Source organism: Amblyomma americanum, chromosome 2, assembly GCF_052857255.1.
Source record: "Amblyomma americanum isolate KBUSLIRL-KWMA chromosome 2, ASM5285725v1, whole genome shotgun sequence".
NCBI classification, from domain to species: domain Eukaryota; kingdom Metazoa; phylum Arthropoda; class Arachnida; order Ixodida; family Ixodidae; genus Amblyomma; species Amblyomma americanum.
Genome location: NC_135498.1, coordinates 209,803,575 through 209,819,593, shown reverse-complemented (window position 1 = coordinate 209,819,593; position 16,019 = coordinate 209,803,575). Strand labels below are relative to the sequence as shown.

Sequence of the window (16,019 nt, the reverse complement as noted above, 5' to 3'; positions counted from 1 at the left end):
ATTCCCGAATGGAACTGTGCTGAACTGCTGCATAACACTTTCGTATGTCTTCACTCGCGAAAATGCCATCTCATGTCCAGACATAAAATAGAACATCGGTAGCTCTATGCCGGAAATAAATATCTGTGAAGCTGTTATTTTCCCCTTAGTAAGCAAACTCAAACTTTCATCATGTTCAGACCACTAAAATACTTAAAAATATGGCGCCTACTTTCAGCCCAGCGTTATCAGCGCTCTTCTCGCAATCACTGTCAACATCCACTACCCCAAATGACTGGCTCGTTGCTAAGGTCATACCCATTTCAAGTGTGGCGACGCGTCTTCACCCTTGAACTACCGCCCAATATCCGTATGCAAGCATCGTATGCAAGCTGCTAGCGCGCACACTACAAACTGAGGTAATTCACTACTTAGAAGAACATAACAACATACATAACTTCCAGGACAGTTTACGGCAAGGTTATGCGTGTGAAACAGCTCGCGGAGTTTATTCATGATATATTTCCATCAATAGCTGCTGGCCTTCAAGTTGACGTCATTATTCTATACTTCTCCAAGGCATTTAAGTGTGTCCCAAATCACAGACTGATGAAAAAATTAACATGTCTTAACCTTCACAGCGACGCGCTTCATTGGATAAAGGCCTTTCATTCATCTCGAAAGCAGTGCACCTCTGTTAATTACTGTAACTCTGATTTTGACTTCGTAACCTCTGGTGTATCTCAAGAGAGTGTGACTGGAACTTTGCTGTTCTTGATTTTCATGAATAATTTGCCTGCCTTTGTTTCTTACCATATTAGACTATTCGGTCGTGATTGTGTGATGTATCGTAACGTTTCCAGTGACACTGACTGCTCAGATTTACAGTCCGATCTAGTTGCAATAGATGAATGGTGTTCCTCCTGGTTAATGCCTTTACATTTGTCTAAAACTAAAACCATGTCCTTCACCCATCATGTAACCCGGTTTCAAATTTCCTAGAAAATTAAAATGAGCCAGTCGAACTTACAAATACATACAAGTACCTTGGGCTCCGTTTGCAGTCAGACATGTCCTGGAATCACCACATTAATCTAATGCTTACAGCAGCTAAACGCTCACTGGGCTTTCTTAAACGGAATCTTCCCCATGCTCCTGCTCACTTACGCAAACTTGTCTTCAACACTTTGGTCCATCCTAAAATAGAGCACTCTTCTGCCATCTGGGATCTAGTCCAAATTTGCGTGATATATAACAAAGGAACGTTGTAAAACCGTGCGGTACGTTTCCTTTATTCCGACTATTCACGCCATATATAGTGGAACAGCTTTCAACGCACGCTCTCAGCTACCGGAACTGTCTTCCGGCTGCAAACTTTCATGTCTTTCACTTTTTAATGAGCTTTATCGTCACTGAACGCTTCATGACGATTTCTTTTCGGAACCCGCCGCCAATTTTCCACTCTTGATCACCTTTGGAAAATTAAGCGCAACACATTCCGCGAATTTCTTTTCGCGAAGTCATGCACTCCACGCACGACCATCCAACGGAACCATTTGCTGTGAAATATCGCTGCCGAATCTGACATAACTGAATTTCAAGAGCTAATCCGTGCTTTTAATGACATGTAACTTCGCTCACAAGCCCAATGATACCACCCTTTCTTTCTTACATTCCTTTTATTTTTTCTGGTCAAAAGATGCAGGTTTTCCGATGATGCATTATGTAGCCTAAAATTCTCCTGGCATGCATTGTTCATTTTTAGCAATTTACCTGCAGTTATTAGTGCACATTCTTGTGACAATGCTCGCTCTTCAACTTGAGTATTTTTTTGCAAAATTAAGTAGAATATTGTGCGTATATTTTTGTTTAGTTATTCTTGTTTCTTTTGATGTGTGTTTTTCAGTGTTATGTTGTGACTATCACAACTTTTTTACTGCCCCCTTATGTTGTAGCCTCAATAGAGGGTGTTTGAGGACATTTTAAATAAATAAAATAAACTAAATGCCATACAACAGTATACCAGACAAAACCTGTGCTTGTCTTATAAATTACATTTAACTTCTTGCATCCTCTCGTAAACACAACAAAGATACACATAAAAAACCGCTCGAAGCCGCAGTGCGATTTGAACATATTGAGCTTGTCATAAAGCACCAGCCGCACTACGCGTTTACAGAAAGTTTCGACATAAATTTCAGATTAATCTGTTTGTATACCATTTGTTGAAGACTGCAACTAGAGGAGGCAACTAGTGTTGCCGCCTTGCTGAGAACTTAGGGAATCTCACAGTCCTTGCTTTTTAAGCCGTTACGAACCTCTTGTGAACGCCTTTTAAGGTGTTCTTACTGGGGCACACATCAAGCCTGATTTACGACCTTTCTTTGAATATTTATAAACCTAGCACACTAATGCTTCAATACTTCGGTAACATTTCCTGCACGAACTTCCAAAGCTTAGGGGCAGAAGGTGATTGGTATAGAGAATTACGAGGGGTTAGTTTTAAAGGCGGTATCATCATGGCAGCCGTCACATCAGAAATGCATGAGAGGCCGCGGTTGTTTCGGTTGAGAAAAACGGAAGCACTCACAGTCAGCGCCGGAATGAAGTGGACCACTTCCACGTTACGGGAAGTCATCAGGAGCTTCAGTTTGAGGAAGTACACCCTGTGGGTGAGAGATGAGGGGAGGGGGGCTTCAGTGAGGGAGGAGATAAATTCATAGGTGGCACTGCTCACCCTTCTTCTGCCATGAGGCCGTAAGACTTTGAGAAGGACTGGGTGATGTCATAGATGGTTTCCCTGCACAGTGATAGAAGCGCGCATGTACGGCCAGCCCGCCTCCACTTGGAGTCTTTTGCAAGCCAAGTATGGAGACAGTTAATGCGCACGAGACGCAGGGAGCCCCGTAGAACAGTCTGTGAGGCAGATGCCTCTAATAGGCCCAGTACTCGCTCACTAAGGTGCATGGTTTCCAGGGCCACATGTGCATACTTAAGAAAACAGTCTCCCTGTCAACCTGACTACTGTGCACACTGACGGCAGTCAGAAACCACAGCTACCATTGCTTCGATCGCAACGTGACATGCACCATGAAAACTGCAGTAACGAACGGCACTCCAGAACATTCCAAGGTAAACAGAAAGCGTGATATGGACTATGACGATGTTAAGAAGTCTATGAACTTCGTGAATAAGAAATTTCAATTTACAATATTTGGGATGCCGAACTTCCTTTACAAGCTAGCTATAAACTTCGTTTACGGAAGTGGTTAGGCTCGAGCAGCACTCTCGATTCAACAGTTAAAAATTAGAGAAGCATTAACGACCCAAAGGGAGAACGATCCAAAGAAGAGTGCCGAGCTCATTGGGAACAAGGTTGACTACACCCCCGCCCCCTTCCCCCCTCCCCGCTAGCGATCTTAGTGGTGCTCACCCAGCCCTAATTGCACTTTAAAGTCAAGCGCAAGCGTCATCGTGAGGAGCTGTTGTTCAAGAGGCAAGTGTTTTGAATTTCTGGCGAAGGCGCCAAAAGTTCACCGCACAATACCCGTGACCTTTTCGGGTTTTGCGGAACGGCCGCCGACATCAAAGGACAGCTTGCACCTGAGAACATGCCTCAGTGAAAAGCTTAAACCGGATGACCAAGCGCTATTTTCAATGTAGCGTGCTCTTGAGAACAAACGAAATAGACGTTCCTCTCGACCGATATCGAAACGGTAAAAGCGCCAGTCACTTCAGGATTGCTATTGCGCAACGCATGAGGATTTTTAAGGCGACATTTGGCTCTGAAATACTATTTAACTGCCTCACCTCTTTCTTGTGTTTATTGCTTACATGAATTCGCGCACTCCTTAAGTTCTTGCTAGCGCGTTCTAGCGTTATTTGCCTGCGATAGATTTACTTAGCGCAGTCTGCGTAACCATTGCGACAAATAAGTGACACTCTATGCTTTTCCGAAACATGGCTTCCCGATGCTGTTTTTCTAGTATGATTGAGAACTGATGGCGGCTCTAGTCAATGGATCATGCCCCACCAACAAACAACTTGCATATGCTAAAGCGCAAGATTTGCAGCTTTACATCGAAAAGGCAGCTGGTTATGAGCTCCAATTGCACAGTGACCAAAGAAGGACATTTTTTGGTTACCGCCTGCCATCTTATGACGCGCCAAGATTTTGTAATTCCGTTTCTTCAGTGATTACTAAGATAACCTAGGCAAAGAAAAACTTTTTATCAAGAGCGGCTATTAATCAACTAGTCCAAAATATCTATGCTGATTTTACGAGTTGCTTCAACAGTTAACGCGACCAAGTTTTCATAATCGCTCCCAATCGTCGTGCGCACAGCCAAATATTGCACAAATATATGTCCCTCTGAAACGTGGTACCATGTTCCTCGTTTCTCTGGGCTTCCCTTGTTCTCGAGTGCCTCGGCGACTTTTCTCCAATTTAATTCCTAACATTATACAAACTGAACTGAATGAATCAAACTATTTTCACGTTCTCTACTTTCAACTAAAATTACTGATCTGCTGGATAATTTTTTATGGACCTCATTATATACGTTCAAATGGATCAGTGTACCATAAATGACTTCCTCTTCGTGCGTTTTATACCTAAAGAAAATTCATTTATATTCGAATATGTTTCTCACATAAATGATCTCTTCTCGTACTTAACTCTATTTTGTGCTCTCACAGTTGGTAGTCAGGTTTCTTCGAAACTTGCAGTAATAAGACTTGTCGTCGAGCGCCTGCACACTATGCCTTTTACTTCTTGTATTGTACGCGTTCCCACCTAAGTACTCGGATCTAGTGATGGAATATTACATTTTCACTCTACACAAATGGGCCGTATGGGGTATGAAGTCCGTCAGTCTTCGGACTCCTGCACATTGCAGCCACATAATTATCACGTAAAACACACTGAATAAACCTTGAATTTGAATGCCTCCTCACTCGCAAGGGAATCCGCAGCGCTTCTCGCACTCGACGAGCGCCAGTGGCCTGCTCCGGGGCAGCACGCAGGTATCTGCACCAGCAACACCACGAAGCACACATTGAAGAGGTCGTAAATACCTGAACCGCACTCATACAGTCGGATCTTGTGTCACTCACTGATCCCTTGGATGGTGAAAAAAAAAGAATTGAGAGAGACACTATCCTCAACAGATGCTTTGCATAGGCTGTTCGCTTAGGCACTGAGGCTGGCGTAGCCACGGTACCAGCACTGACAGAAAAATTAGCTCGTGGCGCAGCCTGAAGCGGGAACACAGACAACTACTACACTGTTCCGCATAGCAATGCCTACATGCGTGCTCGGTGCCATCCCCACAATCGCGTTTTCGAGCGTGTGTGAAAGTGAAGGAAACGAAGGTCGGTACGCAAAGGAAGAGCTATTTTCTACACGTACTGCGTGCTGGGGCAGAACATGATTTCATTTCGCAGTTGCTAAACTTACAATTTATCAAACACTCTACATTTTGAGCACACACTCTCTATCGTGAAGCGAATTACCAACGGCCTGTTTGGGGCGCGTTTACCTTTCACGTTTGGAGCCGCGCAGTTCGTAAACAATGAGATATCTTGGCTGCTTGAATGTCTCCAAGAAGTGGCTCTTCTCAGCGAAGCGAAGAGAACGAGAGGAATGCTTAGTGCCGTCGTCCGTCCAGCAGCCGAACGATAGCGTGGAGTGGACGTCAAAGTGCACCAGATGCTTCAAAAAACCGACCCAATCGAGAGCAAACACGAGGACCTCGCTTCACTTCAGACAGCCATCAAAGAATGCCGCAGTCGTTGGCTTAGTAAGATTGCCGAGCGGAGGTGCGCACGATTCCCAAGCCGCCTGAATTGCCCACAGAGCTGCACAGCCAGGAGTTAGACGAGAATCGAGCGCTTTCCTAAAAACAAGTCCCACCCAGAGCCTCACCCGCTCTAGAGTTAGTAAGGCGCTGGCCTGTCGCTGGCCTGGCTGGTAGAGCGGCTACGAAAGAGAGCCATCGAGCTGACAATGACACAGAAGGTTTACAGCATATGATGCGAGGAGCTGACGAAGCATTCAGTTTTATTCCACTGGAAAAGAACAAAAATGGCGTAGAGGAGAAAAGAGGTGCAACAAAAGAATATAGAGTCGACCAATTCCACTGCCACGGTGAAAAAGCGAGAGCAATCTTCTCTATCGTCTCTTCCTTTGTGGTACTGTTCTCGCCAACAGAATCCGTCCGTAAAGTTTGTGCGTTCCAATATTAGCTACCCTTTGCCAAATGTCTTCGAATTAGTACTCGATTCCTGCTAAACTATCTGAAACTAGAAGTTTACATCACATAAACTCGCGCCTCATTTTTCTCGTGCATTTAATTCTACAAAAATTTTCTTTCCGTGTGTAAAAAGATGCCGAAATTCATTTTTAGTCTTGCTCGTTCGCATCGTTCGAGCTTGTTATTAATGGCTACTGAACAGGTTGATCCTCTACCTAGCCTTTAGTTTGTATCGTTCGTATTGTCTGTATAAATTTGCCATTGCTTGATTTTTGCTTAATTAGGTATAACATCTCAAAGCTACTCAAGCTATCGGGGACACCGGAGGGGAAGGCTCCATATAAATCCAATCGCCCGGGGTTCTGTTACATGCACAGTACACGGGCCTCTAGCATTTCGCCTCCATCGCAATGCGACAGCTGCGGCCGCGATTGAACCAGCGTCGTCCAGTTCAGCAGCCAAGCACTACAAGCGGTGTACCCGCGCGACAAAGTGTATTTACCATTTTCCGTACATTTTTGAACACTATACTTTTTCACTCCCACCCCTGCAATTACCGAATACGGCTCCAGTATGTACAAGTAAATAAAATAGATATATAAAGTGACGAAGGACTGCTTGACCCGCTGTGCTGAAGCAAAATCATTTCCAAATGACATAGCAGTAGAAGCTGCAAAACGTTTGGGAAATGCGTCCTGTTGAGGAACCACGTAAGCCCTCCTCTACTACACAGTCACGCAAGCCCTCGGAAGACAACTGCACGCCATCCGCAGACAAATGGCCTCACACAGCACTTGAACGAGACCATCGCCGACTTGCTTGCCATGTATGCCGACGCGGAGCACAATGCCTGGGATGTCGTCCTCCGCTATGTCCTCTTCGCCTGCGACACGCGAGTGCAAGAAACCACCCAGGTGCCTTTTTGGCGCATCCGCAGCAGGGAGGCAACCGCCACGAACAACGCCATGCTCCCAAACGCGCCGAAGAACAGAACCTCTACGTCTCCGCCTAGTATCAGTGTGCTGAGGAAGCCCGACAAAAAGATCAGACCAACAGGGCACCGACGCATAACGCTACAACATACAATGACATCTCACAGAGTACAAGTCAGGTGACAGTCGGGTTGTGGACTGCAGTTCGTCGTCGAGAACAAATTCCCACTTTAAAATGACCTCAACAGAATTTCATCTTGCTGTCAAACATCGCTTATGAATTTAAACGCGCACAAATGCAAAAATATTCGTTCACTCCAAAACATAAGCCTGTAAATATTCAGTGCCATTTAAACAACGAAATTATTTCTGCAGGAAGTCGGGCAAAATATTTAGGTTTATTATTTTGCTCAGACGTGTCATGGAATCGCCGTGTAGACAGATTAACACTGAAAGCTGGCAGCTCTTTGATTTTAAAGAGAAGAAACTTCAAACACTCTCTTCAAGACGTCAGAGAACTGCTGTGTATTACCAATGCCACCCTATTATAGAATACGCTTCCGTCGTATGGGACCCATACACGCAAGGTGTGATGAACAAATTTGAGTGTATTCAAAACGGAGCACGGCATTTTGTCTCCCACAATTGTTCGTTGGAATGCACTACTACGGGTATCAAAACTAGCTTGGGATGGCCTCTTCTGACGGTGGCAATTTTTCGACAATTTTTTTTTTATGAGACCAATTTTACAATCTTACTGTAGTGAATAAGGATGCCTATTTTTTCACGCCTACGTAGTACACATTGTCACGTAGTGGTGACTGCAGTCCAGCGAGCAGGAATGGAGCGAAAATGGCTTCCAAACGAAACTCTTTATTTAGACTAACTTGCGCCCACAAAGAACTGAATGACTCGGGGCGGCGCAGCAACAAGCGCGCTTGGCGGTCATCCAACAGAATGCCAGCCGCCCTCGGCTGCGGTCATTTCAAGGCGATAGCGAACATTGGTTATACGGCGTGCAAAGTTACATTCTACAACAACGTAGAATAGGCTTCGCCTGTATGCAATCAATCGCAATAAATCTGGTCGCGTGTTGGATAACAAACAAAGCGATAAAGCTGCGTTCCAGGAGCTTTGAAGAATGAACAAACAGTACAAGGCAGCAATGTGGGCTAGTTGATTGTACATTTGGTGTGAATACCACGCTACACACTAACAAAACGACAACTGAAACGGGGACACAGGACCTTGTCCTGTGTCCCGTTCCAGTTGTTTTGTTAGTGTGTAGCGCGTTATTCACACCAAACAGTACAAAGATTCGGGGCAATAGCACGGAGGCGAGATCACCCGAATAAGTTGAGAAGTATGAGCCCGTACCTCTGTTTTTTCACATTAATTTTTTACACGCACAATCAGTTCATGGAGGCCCCACCTCCGGGACAATGCTGCAGCTGTATCCGATTCAGCATTTACCGAAGCGTGAGAGGCCTCCTTGTTTTCTCTGAACTCTAAATCAACGGTTGAGCAAATCATCCGTGCCTCTTGAGTTATTACTGCTCTCTCTCTTTTTTGAATATTGTTTTCCTTCGTGCTCAAGCAATAAAGACTTTGAATGCCACCCCTCCCCCTTCTATTATAATTCTCCTGCAGGCGGATGTAGATGTATGTATAAATAAATAAAAATGTTGTTAGCCCGGCGCAGCCACTTATACGTTTTTCGAGAACGTTGTAGTTTCTTTCAGCGCCTTATCCCGTAACTTCATCTGTAAACTGAGCACAACCAAACGCGGTGGCGATTCTTTTGTTAGAGGAACGCTGAGCATGTTTTTTTTTTTGTCGCTGGCTCCGAGTTTGTTAATTTCTTTGTGGACACAAATCAGAGCAACGAACGGTTCGTTCTAGGGACTTATAGCGGCGGAACAGTGTCGAAAATCTTCCACAGGGAGAGTGACAAAATAGGTTTCAAGAAGGGCGACAGACAGGATGACACGTTATTTCCACTACCATCTAACGCGTGCTTGCGAAGGTATTTAGGAAAGCTGATGGGGTAGCGTTGAACGCTTATGGAAAATCCTCCGTAGTCTTCGATCCGCTGATCACATTGCCTAACTGAGCAAGTGAGGAAAGCAATTGCTAAGCATGATTAAGGATCTAGACGTGCAAGGCAGGATGGTTGGATAAAAAATTTATAAGCACGAAACAAAAGTAATGGTCTCCAGCTTCAGAAGCAAAAAGCACTTTTCTATAGAAAGCGAAGCATTGAAGGTGATCAGGGCAGACTTTGTTACCGCACCTGTGGACAACGAGAGCAAAGTAACTGAAAAAATAAAATTTCACAAGAATCCACATTGATTGTCAGTTAGCGTGCCACAACTGTCATCGCAATAGCCAAAAGTCGGAACAACACTGCTCTTTGACCAAGCTCTTCGCAACACAAGCATCAGCTGCCAGCTTGCCTGGGTGCCTGGCCATACTAAAACATTGGGAATGTGAGCGCTGCCCCCATGGAGCTCTGCCACCGGGCCTCAGAAAGTGGCTCAACCAGATCCTTCTCTGCCTCGCGGTTCTTCCACATACCTTGCTGACGTGCACGGCAGCGCTATCCCTTTTCCACCCACCCTCCTCCTCCTCGCAGGTACGCAGCTTTCTTTCGGCCCCTGCATACAAACACTTTCTATATTACTCCTCTCTACTAGTGCCTGCTTCCTTTTCTCGGTGCCCACACCTTCCAGCCCTCTTTCTAATTTCTGGTCCTTCTCAAGCAGTCTCCTGCCGCTGGACAGAGATGGCGGCCACGCGCAGAGTTTATGGCCGGCACCTACGGGGCTGCTGACAAGGAGATCCAACCGGGGGGCGTACAAGTTTGTTCACTTCACTCCTTCCCCTTTGCCAGGTTTCAGGTAGCCACTCGGCAGTCGCGCAGAGCAGCAAGCCCTGGCCCAAGCTCAAGCCCCGATTGTTCAAGTCTAGCAATGAGCAGGATGCTTGAAGTCCGCAGCGGGAGGGGAGCGAAGCACGCACCCATCTCCCTTGCTGTGCAGCCAGAGTCGTTCACCCTGTTGCGGAAAGCGTAACCCTGATCGATGCACCGGCACACGCTGCGTGTGATGTTCATCTGGCACTCCTCCAGGCAGATCTGCAGAGGAGAGGCAGCCCGGTCAGCGATATTAATGCAAGATTTTTGAGCGACATCCGGCAGAACAGTTATCCTAAACCTGCAACTGTGGTGAATGGCAAGGGCTGCCGTTTGGGCTATGTCATTCAGCTGTTACATTTGAAGCAGCCAGTAGACGGACAGAAACAGACAAAAGGGCGGCTGACTTTCAGATGCACTTTATTTGGAACACGCGTGCTGATGCGCAGAGCAACGAAAAAAACAGCGCACGATAAATTTTCAGCTGCGCGTTGCCTAGCCACAAAGCGCGCATGTTCTCAGCATGACACTAGTAGGAGAAGTTTTTTATTCATAATAAAATGAAAACGGCAGCAAAAGGTGGGTGCTGGCCTAGGAATTTCCTCTCTGCTATCTTAAGCACCTGATTTGCAGCCAGCCGGAGGAAATAGAGCAGAGGAAAATGCGAGAAACTCTAACATAGGGCCTAGAGGCTTGGCTTCTTATATTCTCATAATTTTAGCCCAGGAGTTATATTGCGGGCTACAGCGGGCTTCCGGAAAAAGGTCGAATATTTTAATTAGTTAACTTATTGATTACAACATTATTTGCTATTATAATATTTATTTTACGGGGTGTATTGAGTTTGCGGAACTGAAGCTCGTCCTCCAACAGATTGGTCGAGGAAATAAAATCCTGCTTGGGCCAAGCTGTGGCCTACAGTATTCTGATATCAATCAATAAATAAATATCCATAATACTCAGCAGCGGTTGTTACTAGTACCACAGTATGTCACCCTAAAAACGACTTGGCACAAAAGGACAGCGGCTAGGAGCGTCTCTCAGGGAGATCACTCCGCCATCCGCTTAGCGCCGTACAGCTGATGTCACCTGAGGCCTCGATAAGTGGCCCGGCGATATCGCCGAGAGCTTCGGTTCGCTCCGCGGTCTCGCAGTTTTCCGCCGCGTCACAATGCAACGCAGGCTGGCATTGCGCCCGCCTCAAGACGACTGCATGGCCGTTTTCCCCTGCGGAAGTGGACAAAACAAATGTTCCCGCCATTTTAAGTACTGAGCAATCGACGTGAATAGCGCACGTACCTGTCCTTTTGCAAAACTTACTGCTCATTGAACTTTGCACAAACACCTTTGATGTGATCTTACGGGTAGCGGCAGCCACTCTGAAAATAAAATTGAGCATGACACGCTTCTGTAATAGCAATTTTCGCAAACTACATAACTTTGGTGGTCTGGGAACAGCTCCACCCGATAATAGGATTTATTTATAGTTCAAAGCATGCATTACGATCGAGGAAAATAAGTACCGACGATATCAATAATACAGCTCTCTTGGGACGTTAACAGAATGGTTAGGATTCAAAGTGATGTCCTAGAGGTCTCATGACTAGATTGCTCGCTGAACATCAAGCGTTGAGTACTTATTACACTTCGCTAAAAGAATAGTTTTTGTTTCTCGCTTCCTGCAGTTAACTTGCCCAGTTGAGAAATCTACCTCACGCAAGTTTCGGAAGCAAAAGTGTACTTTACTCGTAGCAGTTTTCAGCGGTTGAGTTCGTCCAAGAAGAATTGAAAACAAACTCAATATTCACAATGCAACAGAAAGTATCTATTATTGTCTCCCTTAACTCAAGCAACGTGTGCGGATTTTACCAGAAAACTTTAATGGCTAGCTTGGTGTTATAGCGAAAGTGAGATTTAAGAAGTGGCATGCCAAACGGGGAATGATACAAAAAGCAAAGAGAGGATTTACAAGTCCTAGAAATGCGTTCCCTAAACCGCAACTCACATCGTACATCGCTCATGCTCAGAATTATGTACCCGCCAGAACTCTGCAGTCTCATCTGGAGAGCATGCGATGATGATCCTCACCAGCAGGTACACCGCTCTGGTGGCCTCAATAATGTGAACATCATTTTTATGTGCCCTCAAACGAAGAAGTGTAAGGGTGGCAGGTCGTCAGGCCTAGCCATAATGCCTTCTCACTAATATCTCGCGGTCAGTGACTGTTAAAAAAGTAAGAGCCCACGATTCGATCGTTAAAACGCCACAACCAATGTTGAGTGACTATCTGGATGGGTGTAGATGCGCTTGAAGCGAGTGAAGGTTCATATCGTCCCAGTAATAGGCGCTGTGCGGGTTCAGACAGTGATTGCTGGAGAACTGTGCTTTTTACGTCCAAACAATCTGTAAAATGTCAGGATATTTTTTTTTAACTAAATAAAGGCCCAGTTACACAAATCCCGCCTGTTTAGTGCAGTAGAGAGCTGGGCCAGTTGGTACACAATTCTAAGAAAAACAAACGCACAGAAGGACACAGACAAAGAGAGGGACACAAAAAGACGCTCCTCGAAAGTCTTCCGCCCTCAGGTGCTTGCGGAGACTGACATGAAGACGGTGCATACGCTTGTTGACATGGACCCTCAACTATTACGCCACGATAACACAGGCACAGTGCGCTACTTGTCGCATCCTGGCTTCGCACTTATGAACGCAAACACACCGGTTTTAAACTTTTCGTTCTAAACATTCGCTTTAGGCCTTATTATGGAAGCCTGAGTGCCTGTAGAGGCAAATAAGTTAGAAATTCACACAGAAATATCTGCCTGATGGAAACGCTCTGGTGAAAAACTGGAAACGCAAAGTTGCGTCATCAGATGGTTCTTGTTGTCTGTAGTTACACAATCGACAACCCGGACCACATTTTCATTTTATGGATTACATCCCTTCACTCCGCAACGCAAATCCAAGGCCAGTGCTGACACATGCGACACGTCAAAATTGCGCGGGACTCATTTGGCGCTCTCACAAAACGCAACGGTCAAACAGTCATCCTGAGGCTGAATCACAAGCGCATTCGCAGCACGCACTGTGTTCCGGCGAAGGGCCAAACTGCGAGGGCGCGGAGTGAAGCGAAGCTCGCAGCGACACCGCAGGCCCACCTCTCTCTGCGCCTCAAGCGACATCAGCAGTGTGACGCAAAGGGCAAGGTCGAGAGATCTGCGTCAGAGGCGTTCGCAGTACCTGTGTGTTCGTGAGCAAATGTAGCGCACGCTGCTGCATGTTGGAGTCCACGAGAAGTCTGCGCGATTCGGAAAAGCACCCAGACAGTAGAGATCATTTTGGGTGTAAGCCTGGCTTCACAACAGACGTTTATATCGCGGCGTTTTGGAAAAAAAAAGCTTGAAATTACGTAGCATAATTCGTCACACTATTCCTAAAACTCTTAAAGTGCTCGCTAACCGTTCATCAAACCCAACTGTTCATATGGAAAACCAGAAAAATATTTCAAAAATTTTGCATGCCTCTGTTTCTATGCGCCACGCTCCCGCCCCGTACCGGAAGGTGGCGGTGACTCCGACAGGCATGTATCGCGGTGTTTTAAACATACATCACTGCGGAAATGACGTGTCATACTTTGAAATTTTGCTAGGATTACCCAATTGGGTTCCTAGAAGCTCAGTACTCTAGTTTTGAGTTTTAAACTGGCACATCTTTCAAAGCTTGCAATAAGCGAGAAATTACTAATAGCTGACATCCGAAGTTGTGCTGAAAAGTTTTCGTCGATGGGTTGCTGAAAAATCTGAATTTAATTTGATTTTGTGTGATTGTGTTGTTTGCATACGTGCAACTCCTTTGAAGTGTTTTACTGATAATAAATGACTTATTAGAATTTTGTACTTGTGAATTTTCATAAACATATTCAATACGGGTCATAATCAACAGAAGTCCTACCTCCAGCAACAACTAGGCTGAGACTCTGTCAATCCAGAGCCGCATATGTATTCAGTTAATTGAATAATAGCATCTATCAGCATTGCTGTTTTTCGCTCTAATTTAAAGATTTTTATACGTAAAAAGGAAAAATGGAGCGATTCCTGCGACAGCCCCCCTTTTGTTTTGTCAGCGAGAGACAAACGTGAATAATATAGGAAAACTGATCTTACGCGCCAAACAAACTAGGAAATGGCAGACAATGGTAGGAAATTGTGGGGATCGTCAGGACATACACAAAAGTAGGAAGCCAACAGTCAAAGAAACAAAGGAAACCATGGAGAAATTTTTTCTTTTTATTTTTTTAAATTTTTACTGTGGACGAATGGTAAATTATTATTGTAGCTGTTTTATGGCTGGCACATATTTGATTAAGGGTAGAAGAAAAAACAACCAATGCCGCCAACGGGATCCGAAACCACAACCTCCGAAATTCGCATCAGACCAGGCTATGTATCGATCCTGCTCTCTGATGTTCAGCTTACCTCACGCGTCATTTCGACAGAATATACGTCCAGCGTCTCGAAGAGGCTGTAGTTGGTGCATTTCGTGTCGTAGGGGTGAGGCAGCTTCTTCACTCCACGCTGCAAAGTAATATGACAAAAGCAAAGATAAGTGCGCTGAATGCGAATGCCAGCATCACGGCTAAGATAAACGCCGCGTTGCCTATATGCATTGCCAATGCACGTGCACTGCATTTTATTGGGATAATAAAGTCCACACATTAACCTTGACCCGCCATGATGACTAAATGGCTGTGGCGTTCGGCCACACATCCAAGGACGTTGCAGCGAATCCAAGTTCCGCCTGCAGCATTCCAATGGGCCTAAGTGAAAAAGGCGCCTGCGTGCTGTATTATGTCAGTGCACTCTAAGGAACCTCAACAGGTCGAAATATATCCTGAGTCGTCCCAAATAAGGAGTATTTCATAGCTAATCTCCAACTTTGGGAAGTTAGAACCCGCTTACCACATCATACAGCATTTTCTGCTTGAATGCTTCCAAAAGCATGAAGTGTTTCGGAGGATTAAGGTGCTAAAAGCATGTCGTCCTCTCCTCAACAGAAGAAGCGCGCATCCTTCTGTCCCGTGGATCGATAACAACATAGGCGGAGAAGTAGACCGCAAACGGAAACGTGGTGAAGAACACAGCGTGTTTATTAGCTAACCAGTAACCATTGAGTACAACTTGGTGGTGGCAAAAGCTGCAAGTGTGCTCAACTCTCGACGGTACTGCCTTGCTCCCTGCTACGCTCAGTATAAAGGAGACAACGTAGTTTCGAGAGGAAGCGACTACAACACTAACGGCAGTCTTGACCGCTGTAGCAATTGTTGAACACGGCTACAGTCATTGTAGACAAATATGGCAGCATCTCAAGAGGCAAGCATAAGTGGAATAGACGCCTGCCGTTAGCCATTAAATAAAGAGCATGAAAAAAGAAACATTGCAAATTTAAGGCAAGATTGCTGCCACTTCGCGGTGCTCTCATCCGAACAAGCACTATACGCTTTTGCCAGAGCCTCATCAGGGAGACAGCCGTACTGTGGGAAATCATTCTAGAAATTAAGAAATTACCTGCATCTTGAGGACTGTAACGCGATAGTGTTAATGGGTTAATATAAAGCATTAACATAAAGCACCGCTCAACCAAGCCATACGACCGTGGCTGCGTAGCCTAGGGAGAGCATGAGGGAGTCGGAATACAAGAGTGCTGGAGGGTTCGATTTCAATTAGCCTCCCATCTGATTTCAGAAGCCCAAGCCGACAGCTCCTCCCACTTCGGCCATATCATGTGACCTCGGACAATCTTACGACCGATCTGTGCCCGGCCATATAATCTACCAGCTGCCACCTGACAGAGCCGCGCCCGTAATTTTTCCATCACAATGCCGACGCCAACAACGCTGGCACCGGAATGGCTGGAGAACATGGCCTTTAACGCTATCGCGTT

General features: G+C 45.6%; 1 protein-coding gene across 1 annotated transcript in view; it reads right to left on the bottom strand.

Moving 5' to 3' along the window:
- LOC144120358 (uncharacterized) overlaps nucleotides 1-16,019 on the bottom strand; it is a 333,822-nt gene that overhangs the window by 249,693 nt on the left and 68,110 nt on the right. The window contains exons 5-9 of the mRNA XM_077652721.1: nucleotides 14,555-14,653; nucleotides 10,187-10,301; nucleotides 4,936-5,008; nucleotides 2,717-2,779; nucleotides 2,570-2,645 (exon numbers count right to left, since the gene is read on the bottom strand). Coding sequence (XP_077508847.1) covers nucleotides 2,570-2,645; nucleotides 2,717-2,779; nucleotides 4,936-5,008; nucleotides 10,187-10,301; nucleotides 14,555-14,653 — 426 coding nt within the window. The remainder of the gene's footprint in view (nucleotides 1-2,569; nucleotides 2,646-2,716; nucleotides 2,780-4,935; nucleotides 5,009-10,186; nucleotides 10,302-14,554; nucleotides 14,654-16,019) is intronic.